At 38.8% G+C, this 15,805-nt stretch overlaps 2 protein-coding genes across 2 annotated transcripts in view; both read right to left on the reverse strand.

The window, feature by feature from the left end:
• The window catches only part of COL3A1 (collagen type III alpha 1 chain), a 51,565-nt gene extending 47,064 nt beyond the window's left edge, over positions 1–4,501 (reverse strand). Inside the window, exon 1 of the mRNA XM_052675414.1 lies at positions 4,286–4,501. Within this exon, the coding sequence (XP_052531374.1) occupies positions 4,286–4,364 (79 nt within the window). The 5' untranslated portion in view covers positions 4,365–4,501. The remainder of the gene's footprint in view (positions 1–4,285) is intronic.
• A 9,301-nt stretch (positions 4,502–13,802) lies between these two features.
• GULP1 (GULP PTB domain containing engulfment adaptor 1) overlaps positions 13,803–15,805 on the reverse strand; it is a 277,838-nt gene continuing 275,835 nt past the window's right edge. The window contains exon 17 of the transcript XR_008204949.1: positions 13,803–13,893. The gene's annotated coding sequence lies outside the window, so the exon portion shown is untranslated. The remainder of the gene's footprint in view (positions 13,894–15,805) is intronic.

Here is a 15,805-nt window from a genome sequence, read left to right on the forward strand (position 1 = left end):
CCCTCCCTTCTTTCCTTCGTTCCTCCCTCCCTCCTTTCCTTCCTTCCTTCTTTCCCACCTTCCTTCCTGCCTCCCTCCCTCCCTCAGTCCCTTCCTTCCTTCCTTCTTTCCCTCCCTCCCTTTCTTCCTTCCCTCTCTCCCACCCTTCCTTCTTTCCTTCCTTCCTTTTCCTTCCTCCCTCCCCAAGAGTATTAACTATGTCTAACATTCAGCCATTGTGTAAGGCTGGTATCAGCTAAGATTTTGCAAGTGACACTTTCCTATTTCAAATCTCAAAACTTTGGCAGAAGCTGGGTGAAGAAATATGACCACTTTGTAATCTGCAATATAAATAAGGGAGCAAATGTAACGGCTCTGAAGCATCACCAGTAACATCAGTGCCAGAGACAACACCTCTGCCTCTTCTCCCTTGAATAAAGCAAGAGACAATTCCAATTCCACCTCCTCCTTTAAAAACTCAGTCTGCACAGACTTAGTTTCAAATCAAAAACAAGTATGGAAAATAATGAGAGGGATATTTAATGGTCTCATTTTCCTAAGTTTAATGTCTTCCAAGGATGTGTGATCTACAGTGTGCTTAAGAAATTTGACATATTTCCAAGAATATATATATATAACATTTTGAGGGGATGGGTTCCCCAGGCTTTCATTCAGCATGACTTCTCCAAGACAGAAAGACATAAACTTCCCCAAGCACAACCTTGCCTGTAGTATTCCTATAAACCAGTCTGGAAAAATGGAAGAGGAGGAGTAGCCCCATGACCTTTTGCACTTTCAGTCTTCTAGACAATCTAAGAGCATGTAATTATCTGTTGATAAGTACATATTTATCATGTGCTTTTACCTTCAAAAACCTGGAGGAGGACTTGTATGTGCTAACACAGAAAAGATAGCCCTGACTGCCATTATTATTAGTAAATTTAAACATTCAACAAAGAATGAATGTTTGCAAGGTTGCATATAGGTAAGTGTTAAAAATTTCAGACTGGAACTCTTACTGCACCCAAGCCATACCCAGCTACTCCATTCCCCATCTAATTCTTTCCTTTTGAAAACACACAAAATAATTAAACAGAAACCTGTCTATAAGCATTCCTAATATATCACTCTTCCTTTCTGGGTGTTTTAATCTCAAACAGGGACTCAGCATAAAGAGTTCTTAGCATGCTGCCTCCTAAAGCCTACATATTACAGATTTTATTTTAAACCTGTAACTCTGAACTCAAACTAATAAGGAAGCTCAATAAGTCTTCCCTGTGATATTTAAAGATTCAATCATTATCTCAGAAATGAACTTCCTGACCGGATGTTCAAGATAATACATTACAATGAAAATACTATATTACATTAAAACAAAAAACCTAGATGGAATAACAATGAAGGGTTTCTGACTCTGGTCTCTCCCTGCTTTTAGAGCAGATGTGTTTTCTTGATGACCTCAACAAAGTTCCTCATGGACTGCTAGGTGTGCTTAGGAGAAGCGTTACACGACAGATCACTCAGGTGGCATTTACACATCTTGGCTACAGCTAAGATAGGCCCAGGTCCACCTTAGCTCCCTTCTGGGACTGTGAGGGGGATGTGCACGTGCTTCATTTGTAGCATGTGGAATCCGCCAAGTCATCCAGCCAGTTCCCCAAAATTAATGTTGTCTTCTATAAGTCACTGTCCCTGTTGACTCTTCATGCCTAAGTTGATGATGAATGTAAGCCTGAAGACTAACACATGTTATACAAGTCACGTGGGCTGGATAGGGGATGGATTTCTTCCCTGAAAAAGGATTTAGAGTTCTAATGCTATTGATACTTTTACATGCAGCAGGTAAACGTGCCTTCAAATGATGGCGCCTGATACACCTTTGTGGCATTGGTCATGCCTAAAGTCCAGCTGTCAGCCACCAGCAGACATTTCAGCCTAAACATGCTCAGAACTTAGCAAGACACAACACACATCAGAAAACCTGAACTGTTTCAAACTGACTCCATTTACAAGCTGAAACGGATTACCAGGATATATAACTTTTCTTCTTGGAAGCTGCAGAGAATTTCTTATTCCACAATATCCAGATTCCAAGCTTTTGAAGAAGTTCAATCTGAAGCTGTACTCAAACTGCCTTTCCATCTATTACAACAATTCAAAGAAACACACAGCCCAGAGGTACATCTGACAATCCTAAACTTAGTGCATACTGAGCAGTTTCCTTAATATCTTTCCAAGTCCTGTCTGCTGGCAGGCTTTCCCAAGGAAAGGAAAATTTTTTATTGACTTATATTTGATACTAACCATATTAACATTTTTCTTGACAAGAGAGAGCATTTTAGCATGTCTGGAAAGTCTATTTTGAATTGTGGAAAATGTGGTTTCCCAGTCCATCGCTGCCTTGCACGTGGATTCACAATGCCAATAACCAACAACTATAGTCTCTTTCCTCGTGAGAAAAGCAAATTGAGCAGCGTGGAAAGGAGCATTCCAAAAAGAGGACAGTACTGGACAGACTAAGGGATAACTCACATTTTATCAGCCTCTGTGTAACTGCATCTCTGTAAGTAGTATGGAAATGAGCCCAGTAAGGAAATGTTACTACACCATGAAATGGGAATGCAGGAGGGAAAAGGAGAGTACTCCCTCACACTTCATTTGTATATTGTTCTTCTACCCCAGATATATAATCTCTTAAGCCAAATATGTGTTTCACTTCAGAAATGTCCAGGGACGCAACCAGAATGAGGGAAAGAGACCTGACACACAGGTCGGCTCACTTCATTGGAATAAATAAAACTGACGTTTGTTCTTTTTATGTTAGACAATCCTTATCCCTCTGAAGTCAGAGAGATTATATGCAACACATATTTAATACAAATTATATATGTATACTTCCTTCTGCTGTAAGCTTAGAAAGAACTCAATGCATGCATTTGCTCAAATTTTGCAGTACTGTCATCACTGAGGATTACTGGAAAGCAGTGTATACCGGAAAAACAGAAATAGAAAAGTGCTAGTGTACAGTACAGTGCATTTCTTGCCCACAAGACAGCTTTCTTCCCAGCTGCCCCTCAGCGCGGTGAGGAGGGCTGCTCCTGCTGCTGCAGGCGATGCAATCTGGCAACCAGAGCTGGTTGCTGGTCTTGGGAATCCTCCTCCTTTCCAGGTTGGCCTAGGCAGGTAGGTATGCCATCAAATGGCTAAGGGAGTAATTTTTATGATTTGTAGCATACAGACCAGGGAAGGGTGTGGTTTTAAAGGGATTTGGCTTTCTTTTGCTACAGCTTATCTGGCTGCCACTAAACAAGTGATTTGTGAAGTTAGTCACTGACTTAATACAGGAATAAATACATTGCAGATCTTCTATATTTACCAGAAGGAGAAATGTTTTATCTTAAGGAAGGTCTGGTCTAAACTGCTTGGCAAGTAGGAACAGAACACATCCAAAAAAGGTCAGATATACTTGTGGAATGTCAGTTGTTTAACTTAAATAACGATAATAACGATACCACGCTTATCTCCACAGTAAGCTCAATCATCCAGTATGAAGTATTTCTTTCCTCCCTCCAAATTCCATGCTCATGGCTGCTCAGTGGACACACACACACACCCGCTCACACTCCTAGACCCCATGAGCCGCTGGTCAGTCCCAGGAGGGACCAAAGCAGCCTGCAGATGTGCAACAGAAACTGTCGCAGCTGCGGGAATTCTTTCACACCCCTGCTTTATGTCAAAGGAAAAATCCTGCACACTGACATATTTTTCATGTATCACTCTAAAAAAAACTACCTCATCACAAATGAGGAGAACTTTTAGGCTGTTTTCTGTGCACAAATTGCTTAAACAAAGCCTCATGCTGCCGGGGGAAAAACAGGCAAGTACAAAAGAAGAGCTTCAGATACAAAGCTGGAAGCGAAGACTTAGTACTTGTGACAAATAACTTCCAGACAGCACCCAGTCAGCAGTTCAAATGCTATTCCAAGTTAAAGGAAACAGTCACAAAACTCTTCAATGTCTGTAACAAGAAAACAAGTACGAACAAGAAGAAATGCAGCACAGGCAGAGAGCACCGCACAGTTCCCTTAGCCACAGAAAAACAGCAAAGCGAAGAGCAAACTTAGGAGGGTAAAGCACACTCCTGGAGCTTCCAGCTTCAGCGTTCATTGCCTGACTGCTGGGTTAGTGGAGGAAAAGTGTTCTGGTGAGATCTGTGAGTACATGTTTCTTACCAGCTATTAAAATGATTGGTTTAAACAAAAAATAAAACAAAAACATTAAATCATAAGAAACTTGAATTACTCACCGTCCTGTTGTGCCAAAATAACTGAGGGTTGAAACACGGCAAGAATGAGCAAACTTACTTTTTGCACAAAGCTCATCATGTCTAAATATTAGACATGAGACTCTCTGTGCAAAAAGAAAAATGGGGGGGAAAGAAAAATCTATTCAAATTAGCAACATCGGTTGTTCCCTGCCCTTCCAGCACCGGGCCATGTACAGAACTCAGCCACAAGCATTCCCCAGCTTTGGCCTTAAATAGGAAAAAAATTGGCTTACTTTACTTTTCCACCCCCTTTACTGAAATTTGAGAAGACGACCCATCCCCTAACACTAAATGAATGATTAATATTTCTTTTGGCTTTACAGAAGAATAAAGTCAACTAAACAAGATACACAGCACATCTGGAGCTTTTGTGCGTGCCTGAAGTTCATGCTGAGCCTATACACGCGCAGTTAGTGCACGCTGTGTGTGAGATGTATGGATGTGAGAAAAGGAATCCAGCCATAACCTCCCTGGGGCAAAGCATTTTTCATGCAAATCAGCAGTCACTGGGTACAGCCCAAACAGAACTTTTAATTCTTAGTGTGCCCCATTTGAAATGAAAGGTGAGCACCTTAGGTGACCCCACAAACTGAGAAATCTCAGCTATGCATACCTAGGTATTTTTGCTGAGGAGCCATCGGAGTTAGTGGGGGGGGGGGGGGGAGTGGTTAAAAACTGCAACACTTCTGTTGCAGTGATTTTCTCACATCAGGATTTAGTGTGACATTGGGAGAAAAGTCACATAAAAAAGTAATTTAAAAAAATATTATTCAGAGGCACTGATTTCTCAAAATAATACTTTTCAAATAATTCAGCTTTATGATATTATTATTGCATTTGGAAGGAATGCAGAACAAACACCATCTTTGTCTTTACTGTCTGCTCCTCAAACAGGAGGGCACAGCTGAAAATAAATCCACTATTTTTTATTAGCCTCATTTCTTTCTTTATTCCATGTAACACTTCACTGAGGACAAGGAGGATCAGAACATAGCAAGCTATTTCCCAAATCAGATGCCTTAGGCAAATTTTATTACAAATGTAGATTTGTTCAGAATGTAGCTTTAATTAAAAGTTTGGAGAACTCCACAATAAATGCAGAAAGCTATGTCAGTGTGCACCTCTGATAAATCAGCAATCAAATTAATTACTATTCTCAGTTAATTTACTCCAGCTGGTTAACTGCAGGAGTGCTCACTCATTTACTCTTAAGTATTGCTAAGATTACAATTAGGGAACTGTCTCTTGTCAGTCAAAATGCATTTATGCGTTATATCCCAAGCTCCCAAAAATCCAAATTCCAAAAATGGATTAATATTTCCGTATGCATAAAAAAATCCAACAAAGCATCTTTTAATCTGATAGGCATTGGGTCTTACTTCAAAACCTATTTATCTGAAATATATTTGCACTTTAATGGAGAAGTTCTCTTCTTCCTGGGTCACTTAGGGCAAGGCAGACAGAAATAAGTATGAAGAATTCTTAACTTAATGCCACTTTTGACATGTGCAAAGGATCTCTTCTGTGTTTACACACTCGTAAGGCATGAATGGCTTCATGTATTCCAAAAGTATTACGCACAGCTTTTTTTTTTAAATGAATTAAGTACTCTCAAATTGTCCATTCTATCTGTGTTAGGATGGCAGGGTTATTTTAGATAGCTTTAGTTTTTCAAATGCAGTATCCTGCTACATAATAGGTTAGGTTATTTGGCTTATAAATTTCAACTAGCTGCAATAAGCAAACAGGTAACCACCTGTTCTTGAGCTACCCTGGCTGGGAAGTTAAAACGCTTCAAATCTTTATGCGAATGCCTATGAGCTGTAAACTTTCTCTTCTTTTGAAGCTATGCTCAGGACACAACTCAGAACCACAGTATCTACTAATAACTGGACTGATTTGTTTGGTGCCCTTCAATGGAGATGTATAACAGGACCAGCCCAAAGGAACATCTTCTGATTGCTTTTCTGCGTGGGTTAGCAGAACTTTTGTTCAGTGACTGAAGTGCCTATCTGTGAAACTGCTTGCTGTAGTTCCCTGCCCCTGCATTCAAAATGGCTTGTATCTTTGTGGAATATGGTATAAAAAAATGGGTCAACTGTACATGGCCAAGGGTATGGACTAAAATATTAAATCAAAACTTTGTAAGTACAAACTTGAATCCAGGCTCAAAATGCTTTGTATTTGCCCATCTCTATGAGGTTAATTGAACCTAGACATTGGATTCAAACCATTCTCAGCTATGCAATGATAGTTAAACTGAATTAACTATTATCAAAATTGTACTCAGATCAGTTTTCTACTGGCACTTTGTTTCTCTGTATTAACCCTTACATGTTTGTCACAGTAATTATTCAATGTACATGGAATTTCACAATTATTACATGGTAAGTGTTCACACTGAAATAGCCAAAGAAAAACGCAAGAAGTTTGACCATGGTATTTGACTTAAAGGCACTTTCATATAGAATTCTATGAATTCTTCTGCCCGTTTGACAACACCAAATATTTCCTTACAGTTCCTGAGTTTATCCTTTTAAAAGATTGAGGGCAACCTGGATTGTTCACTTTCTACAATAAATTACACTCTAATCAGACTATGAAGCCATATTTCTCATGACATGCTATTTCCAGTAGGCACTGTGGAACCAATCTTCATGCTTCAACTCATACAGAAATTAATTATGAGTTTCCCCAATAGAAAAATAACCAGTATCATTTGATGATTACACCCCATAAAAAAAAACAAGATTACCCATGGGCACTAGCCTCCTTGAGTTCTGTGTTACCTTTGCTGTGTCTCATCAATGAATGGCAATGATCAGCTTCACTGGAGTTTCTCATTAACGCTAGCTTCACGTAACGATGGGTGTAAACTCGATTTTATATTACTACTGTAAAACTATGATGCAATTGCCTTTAATTACCATGAATCAATTCCTTCTTATAGAACATTCACAATTGCTTGATTTTAAGTACCTGAGCAGACAGTGCTACAGCTTGCCTTGAGTACTCATGGGCTTTTCCTGAGCAGAGGCCTCCTTTTCACATCCTCTTTGCAGGAGAAAAAACCCAGTTATCTTAATTTTTGAGTCTTGCAGGCAGTGTAGGAGTATTTAGTGGGCAGTTCTCTTCATTGGGAATGTAATATCTCAGCATCTGGATTAAACTGGAAAAAAGTATTCATATTGTAATCAGAACATTCATATTTACAGAGAATCTGGAACACTTATTTGCTATTGAAGATATTTTCTCTTTACTGTGGATAACATGGAAGACACGTCAATCCAAGCACTTAATCTGAACAGTGAGTCTTCAATTTTTGACACCAGAATTATCACTATGTCAGAAACAAGAAATTTAGTTTTGTTCAGAGAACACTTTAATGACAGGAGAGAATTGTGGAATTGAAAAAGCGGTTTATGACTTTAAATAAGTAAGAAGCTGAAAATAGAGCAAATGATGATCAAAGGCAAAAGCAAGCAAAAATGAAAATGATACTTTGTTTAGGGAAGTTTCCTCAAACACCACATCACCCAAGTCTGGGTTAAGGTCTTCAAAGTTTCCTTCATGGACTATTATTTTCCTTGGATTGTACTTTTAGTGAACAAACACACACTGCTAAGATACATCTATTACACAGTTCTCTCTTCCAGGTCACCTTTTAGAAACAGTTGATCTATATGAAAAGCTGTACATAAAACCACAAAACAAACAACCAACCTCCTAGCACTTTAAGCCCCTCCTCCTTATCAAGTGAGGATGTACCAAGCTGTAGCCCAATATGTAGAACAAGTTTAATTGTTTCTCTTTATGCCCTAGAAGTAATGCAAACTACAAACAAAGCACTGATTACTTATAGAACAATCACAGGAATTAAGGTAGTCTCCCATCTTTCCATTTCACTGGAATTATTTCCAAAGACAATGGGAAATATGCTTTTGAGATGAGCCTCCTCACATTCTTTTGCTTTTAGCTTTGCACAGCTTCAACTCTTTTCAAAAATTAAAATTCTTTTTTTGCAGAAGTCCTCTGCAGATTAAATAAAATCCTTCTTCTGAGTCATGTTGGGAACTAACTGTCTTACAGCACAGCTGTAAAGGCTCTTAAAGTAGAGCCAACATTATGACTGCACTAGGGTGAAGCAGACAGCACCCACAGCATTTTCTCTTCACAGCAGGAGGAATGCGAGCCAAATGAGTTTAATGACCTTTGGGTGTACCGAATGCTGAGAATTCAAGATCTGTGGCCAGGGCGTGGTTTTTGTACTGAACACACACCTACTTTTGTCGCCAATGATGAAATCTGTTAATTTAGAACACTGGCGCATTGCCTTGAAGAAGATGCTCCTCCTTTTCACTGAGGTGTCAGGCTTACTTTGCAAGGACTCCTTTCTATTCATCTCTAATTCAGATTTCCACTGTACAACTGAAAAAAACCAGACCTTCGCTTTTTAAAAGAAATAGCATAATTCTACCCACTTAAAATACTTAGTAGGATTTCTGGGTAAGACTTCTGCACTCTATATATTATAGCTGTTAGATGAGCACCAAAAGTACAGAAAAATAGCAGAAAGTATATAAACAACTTAAAATAAATTTGATTGGGAGTTGATGAGCTATATTTGATTTTACATGACTGCCGAAATTCTGCTCTCCTATATCTCCAAGTATGTCAAGAGAGCAGCTTGAGATCACACTAGCATACACAGGAGGTAATCCCTACAGCACAGAATCTGTACAGAAAGCAGGGGTGCACCAGGTAAGCCCAACTGTGTTGTTGGCTCTGCTGCCTCAACTCAAAGCTCTGCAGTTCCAGACAGTACATGGAGTTCCAACAGCACTCAAGTGTGCTGCACTTCAGCTGGTTCACATGGGACCTCAGAACAGAAAGGTTCCAGATTTTAGGTTTCAGGACTAGCAATCCTGCACACTTTATGAAGTTTTTTGGGACTTCTTTTGCATCTTCTAAACAAAAAAAGAACAACAACTGTAATACACAGGCAGGAATTATTTATTTCAAATTACTGTTCCACATTTTTCAGTTCTCTGATTTATTGTTTTTCTAATGAGGGAATAAATATTCTTGTTTGAGTTTACTAAAGAGTAACAGAAGGCTATCCGTACTCATATGACTCATCTTTTGGAAAAAAAAAGAAAAGAATACAGGACTAAGTGTTTTAACTCTTGATCTGTTTGGAATTAACACGACTCAAAGCAGAAGAAATTAGCGAGGAAAAATTTTTTTTTTAGAAAAAATCTATTCAAAACGAGGGAAAACGAAGACATGAGCAGGTCAAGAGAATGCAGCAATACAAGATTCTTCTGCAAGTAATGAAATCCTGGTCTTCAAAATGAAAAAAGAAAAAAAAAAGATTAAAAACAAAAAATGAAATTCTGGTCTTCAAGATCAGCATTGGACTAGTTTTCCCTGAGTGGCTGCAAGAGATGGGTATGATGTTCTCTTCTGGACCAGAAGTGCTCCACGTGTCAAAAGAGCACGTGGGTTTCCTAGAACAGAGAGGCAGCGCTCAGCTGCTTCTCTGAGCGGAGTGGAAGATGACCAGCCCTGCTGCTGCTGGGTGGCCTGAAAGCTGCCTCCTCACATCTGTTCTATGGGATCTCTTCTGATCCTTGACCTCGTTACATGCATTCCTCTCTTATTAACTCTAATGTATTCTCATAGAGCCCATGATGCGTCTGCTATCAGAAAGTGGCAAAAGTTAGGAATTAAATTGTGCATTGTCATGCACAGAAGAACTCCTATACTATTGATCTGAACCTCTTTTATCATTAAGCTCTCTATTGGCTGGCAGGTTCTTGTCTTAATATCATAGAACAGAAAGTCCTATATTTTATTCTCAGACATATAGAAAGTAGAACCATATCAATATTGATAGCAACTCTTCAGACAAGCGTGGGAACGTTGGTTTGTTTTTTTTTTTTTAGACAATCTGGGTAAAAAGATGCTACAAAACCACCCCTCCATAATAACAACAAAGCTGTCTGCTAACAAAGTTAAGTAGTTAGAAATAATCAAGAAAACAGAATAAAAATACCACACAAGCATTCTTCTCCTTCCTTATGAACTCTGTAGCACAAATCGTAATAACAGTGGTGTGATTCCAGCAAACACTGAATTCCACCTTTTTTGTACTACTTCTTTGTACTCCTTTTGCCTCAGTCTATCCAAATTTCCAGCCTGCCTGTAAGCACATCCTCATCGCCTGACTGTAACGTAACTTTATGTAACTGGAATGACTTTCCATGCACAGTCAGGACTTACATTTACACAGGCATCTATATGTTCTTAAGACATATACTTTTCTATCTCCACTATTGCCCCAAAGACCCATATAGTGGGTCTTATAGTGTGAAAACTATGCATATTGTAAATTTTGTAAATTTAATGCATTTACAAAATCTGTATTTCTTAAGTGTTTGCCATTGCTTTATTTTCCAATAGCAGCAATAGAACCCTATTTATACTGCCTTGACCCAGGCCTGGGTTGCTATCGGGCAGTCCTGTTACCCTTGTGACAAGAAAAGTATTTTTCCCCAGACAAGCTACCACATAAAATGTAAATTTACTGCCTGCCCAAAAACCTGTATTTTAACTACTCTGTGAAAACAATAATTGATACGCTCATTCAACACCCATTTACTCACTGTGTCTTAAGTAAGAAATTTTCTGTTTTAAATAAGAAATTTTCTAAAATATTCCAAAATAAGAATTTTTTCTGTATCCTTTCCTAACAATTACATGTCATGGAAAAGTAGAAATAAATATCATACAAAAAAATATACATTACTAGTAGAACAACGTAGTATTTTTGAGGTGAAAAATCTTCTTACTCCAGGATATAAAATGGGTTCTTCTCAACAGATCATTTTACACACACATCGGGAAACTCAAAAACTGCCATAGATTATATCAATGTTACAAGGTATGGAACATTTCTTCTCAAATGGCAGAGCACTGAATACACTGATAAGGCTGTATTGAAAACAAGTCTATAAGCTAGCAATGTAATTACAGAAACCATTTTGAGAGTAAAGAAATAGAGTATGCCTTGAAACAAAAATATACCTAATCCCACCTTCCCAACCCTCAGCTGACCTCCCCATCCTCAAAAGGATGTTTCACTAACCTCCTGATAGAGATCAGTTAAGTTCCAGGATCCACAATACTTAATCTTGCTTACAGAAAATTAAAAGAAGTAGGAGCAGAAAAAATCTCTTGATGGATGCCACCAAGATATAGCGGTGTTTAGATTAGAGATCAGGTCTGGGTCATTCTTCTCTGATGCTAAACAGATATTGATTTTTGAAGTTTCTGTGTCTTGAGTTAACTTTGTAGATACTGCAGGAGAGAAGAAAAAGAAATTACTCATTTGGGAATATTCAAATCTCCCTTTCCAGAGGGAGCATCTCCTTGGCATGCAAAGAGTGCTGATCCCCAGCCATTCTCCTCTTGTCTTCTCTTGTTCCCCTGGTTGTCCTTGTTCCCAAAGCCATTCCAAGCACACAGCTGTCCGGAATTTATGAAACAAATGGACACGTACAAAGGACTAAAAATCTGACCTGCTGTTAGGAAAATCTAGGGTTTTTTGCACAACAGAGAATTAAGTTTGTTTCCATTCCCAGCACTTCTGGTCCTGTTTTTGATTTAGAAATTGCACTTCCTAATTTATAAAGGTCAGGAGGTCAGTGTTGTTATTGTACTATCTTTCCCATAAGCTGTCTTACTGTGCCTCTTTATGTCTTGTCACTGTGAACAAAAGCACTGCGTGCTGTTATGTTTTCCAGCTCTCAAGATCACCCATGACCACTAACAACTGCTCAGAAAAAGGAAAAAATATTTTCTTTTGGAAGCTTAATGAAATTTCAGAGCGAAGAATAGTTTCACGTGCCATCTCTAGATCTCTGAGAATTTATGAGGTGTCATGTTTGCATTATGGCAAACTGTAACATGAAGAAAACAGAACAAACGATGATACAAGAAGAAACACAGAAAAACAGAATGACTTAGATTGGAAGTAACTTCAAAGATCATCAAATTCCAAGCCCACTGCCACAGTCAAGGCTGCCAATCGGTAGATCGAGGGCTATATCAGGTTGCCCAGGGCCCCATCCAACCTGGCTTTGAACACCTCTACTGATGGGCATCCACAATCCACATCCTTCTCTGAACAGCTTATTTCAGCACCTCACCACCCTCTCAGTGAAAAACTTCCCCCTGACATCTAATCTAAATCTTCCTTCAGCTCAAAACTCCCCCCTTGTCCTATCACTGTCTATCTTTTAAAAAGTTGATTTCTCTCCTGTTTACAATCTCCCTTTAAATATTGGAAAGCCATAATGAGGCCTCCCTGCTGCTGTCTCTTCCACAACAGTGAACAAGCCCAGCTCATTCAGCCTGCCTTCATATGATAGTTGCACCAGCCCTCTCAGCATTTTAATGGCCCTCCTCTGGACCCTCTTCAAAAACTCTACATCTTTCTTCAACTGGGGACCGCAGACCTGGGTACGGTACTCCAGATGGGGCCTCACAAGTAAAAAGATGGACAATCTCCACCCTGCACTTCCTGACCTCCTCTCTTCTGATGCAGCCCAGGATGCCATTAACTTTCCGGGCTGCAAGTGCATGCTGCTGGCTCATGCTAAATTTTTGATCCACGAAGACTCCTAAATCCTTCTCAGCACGGCTACTCTCAAGGAGTTCTCTAAGTCTGTATACATACCTGGGATCACCTTGACTTAAGTTCAAAACCTTGCACTTGTCTTTGTTGAACCTCATTAGGTTCACACAGCCCACCTTTCAAGTTTACCAAGGTCTCTCTGAACGGCATACTTCCCTTCTGCTGTACCAACTGCACCACTCAGCTTGGTGTCATTAATCCTGGTACTGAACTAGTTCTGTTCTTACTGAATAAGAATATGTGAAGATTGCCACACATTTCAATTTTGATCCTCATCAGCCAAATGCCTTTTACTGTTATTTCTCAGAAACGTCACTGGCGTTCTGTCAAACTCGTATCTTTGGAACCACAGATGTAACACCACCACGTGAAAAAGTAAATCTTTTCAAGTATTATCCTGCTTATTCGTTTATCTTCTACCGATGTTCAAATAGCACAGATCACCACACTCAGGCCACCTGCATTTTGGTTGGACTTCTGATGAGAACACATTTCTTGAATACAGAGTAGAAAACACTACTGAGGAATCTTGTAGTTAACATTACTGTAAGAACAGATAGCACCTCTAAAAATTTGCATGAGTGCAACTGACAAACAGCTGTCCTGCTGGTGATACTTATGTTTTAAGCTAAATCAGGCATTGAAATATAAAATCTATCAAAAAGCTAAGAGTTTTGATGATACAGACAGTAATGCTTACAGACACTAATTTTTTTTTTTGGTCCATGAATGCTGGTCTCAGAGCAATTTTTCCATTTTTGTGACTTCAGGTCACTTGTCTAAGGGAGACAAAAAATAAAGGAACTTGCCTGGTGGTTTCTGGCTGGTGGCTGCTTGATTTTTTTTTAGCTAGGATGACTTCAGGATGATTCTTTAGAGTTGTCTCCTGCAGATGTATGCATGCAGATATGCCTGAGTACAACGATTTCAGAGAACACCACCATACAAACTGAGAACACCAGAGGTTATTCATCAGGAAGAAAACATTGACAGAAATATTTGTTCTATGCAACGAAACAGAATAAAAGATCATTTCACTTTCAGCAGCCTCACAGCTTTCTCTTGCACACCCCTCAGAATGCACAGTGAGGTGGTCCAGCACTGGGAGTGATGTCGGACCTGCCAAGGGTTATGGTACAGATGCACCTTGAAAGCTTGATGGAAAACATGAAAAGGTAAATTTACTGTGCATTGCAACAAGCTGCCACATGATACCACTGCAATAAGACCTTTGAATTATTTTGTAATTAAAATCAAGTGGTTAATTAAATTAAATGGTGTGTTATTGCATTACTTCATTTTGTTATTATGATGATGAAGATAGATCATAACAAAGTTTAGAAACTTCTGTTAGGATAGATATTGACTACTCTCAATGTTAGATCTGCCCCAGCTTTTCATGCTGGCAGCCGTCCATGGAACGAGAACCCAACTCCAGAATACTGCATAGGTCATGCACCTTGACAGAGCCAACTGCCAGCGTGCACACTGTCAAGAAATGTCAAGACAATTGAAGTTTCCTGATAAATTTGGAAGGAATTAAGAACAGCTAGCTACACAGCACGGTCTAAAAGCTTGGTGCCTGAGGATGGTATCATTAAAATATTTTGAATGACAGTATTTCTCATATAAAATAAGATCTCACAAAATTTTTAGCAGTAAAGCCCTAGCATACCTGCCTCTCTGTGCAGGTAATGTTATATCAATAAAACAATAGTTATCATAGTAGATTGGTTTGTGCTGAGGTAGCTACCAAAACTCCAGAGAACTTACTATCCAGAGAAACAGCAAGATATAAAGCTTGCTCTATAAAGCATGGTCTGAATGTGACTTTGCAAATCTAGGGCTGTAGTGCACTTGAATTCTTCAACACACTCTCCACAGGCTCATGAGGAAGAACAGCATGAACAAGCATACTTAGCTATACACTGCAGTATAGTGTGTGTGCATATCAACCAAAAACTTTCAGCATCATCATTTTCGAGATTGAATGATTTTTGAATTCTAGTTTATAGTAGCTTTGTAATGACAACCAATAGGCAGCATTCCAATTGATACATCATATTCTTTTTTTACTAAATGTGAACAAAATACCATATAGGTACAAGAACATCTTATCAAACATATCCAACAAAGAAGCTCTGGGCAGGGAGGCAAGAAGTATTATCCTTTAAAAAAAAAAAAAATCAACAAAAACAACATCTTCTCAAAGTTAGAATGAGGGAACTTATCAGAGTTTTTCTCCAAAACCTTACAGAAATTCTGTTTTCAATTAAGAGCAGTTGGGAAAACTCACCTTTCAGTATCTTCAGCAGCACTTCAACATTCACGAGATGTTTTTAACGTGGTACTTGTGAAAGTACACGAGAAGTGTAGACTGCAGTTCCATTAGGCAAAAAGTGAAAAATAATTCAAACTATAAAAATCCAGAAATTTTGTCCTTGAGTAACTTTTGATGCTATCAACTTAATGACTTGAACCAGTTTTCTTAGTGAATTTGCTAATTTAGAAGACAATGAGGAAGCTAGTTTTAATCTAGTTGGTGTAGAGGTAATAACCTCTCTAAAGAGAAAGACAGCTATAGGCCTTTTTAGAAACACTGCATCTGACTGAACTTCTGTTGAAGGCTGAGCTAGTAATAGGTTTCAAAATGAAAGGAAATTTTGAAGACATTCTTCTTAGAATAAAATAGTGGAACACCAAAATACATAGACATTCAGGCAAATGTTACCCAACCTTACAGTAGGTAAGAGTTATATTTTCACGTACATCACGGTCTTTTTAGTGAACTGATTCAT

This window comes from Tympanuchus pallidicinctus, unplaced genomic scaffold, assembly GCF_026119805.1.
Source record: "Tympanuchus pallidicinctus isolate F22 unplaced genomic scaffold, pur_lepc_1.0 scaffold15, whole genome shotgun sequence".
Taxonomy (NCBI): domain Eukaryota; kingdom Metazoa; phylum Chordata; class Aves; order Galliformes; family Phasianidae; genus Tympanuchus; species Tympanuchus pallidicinctus.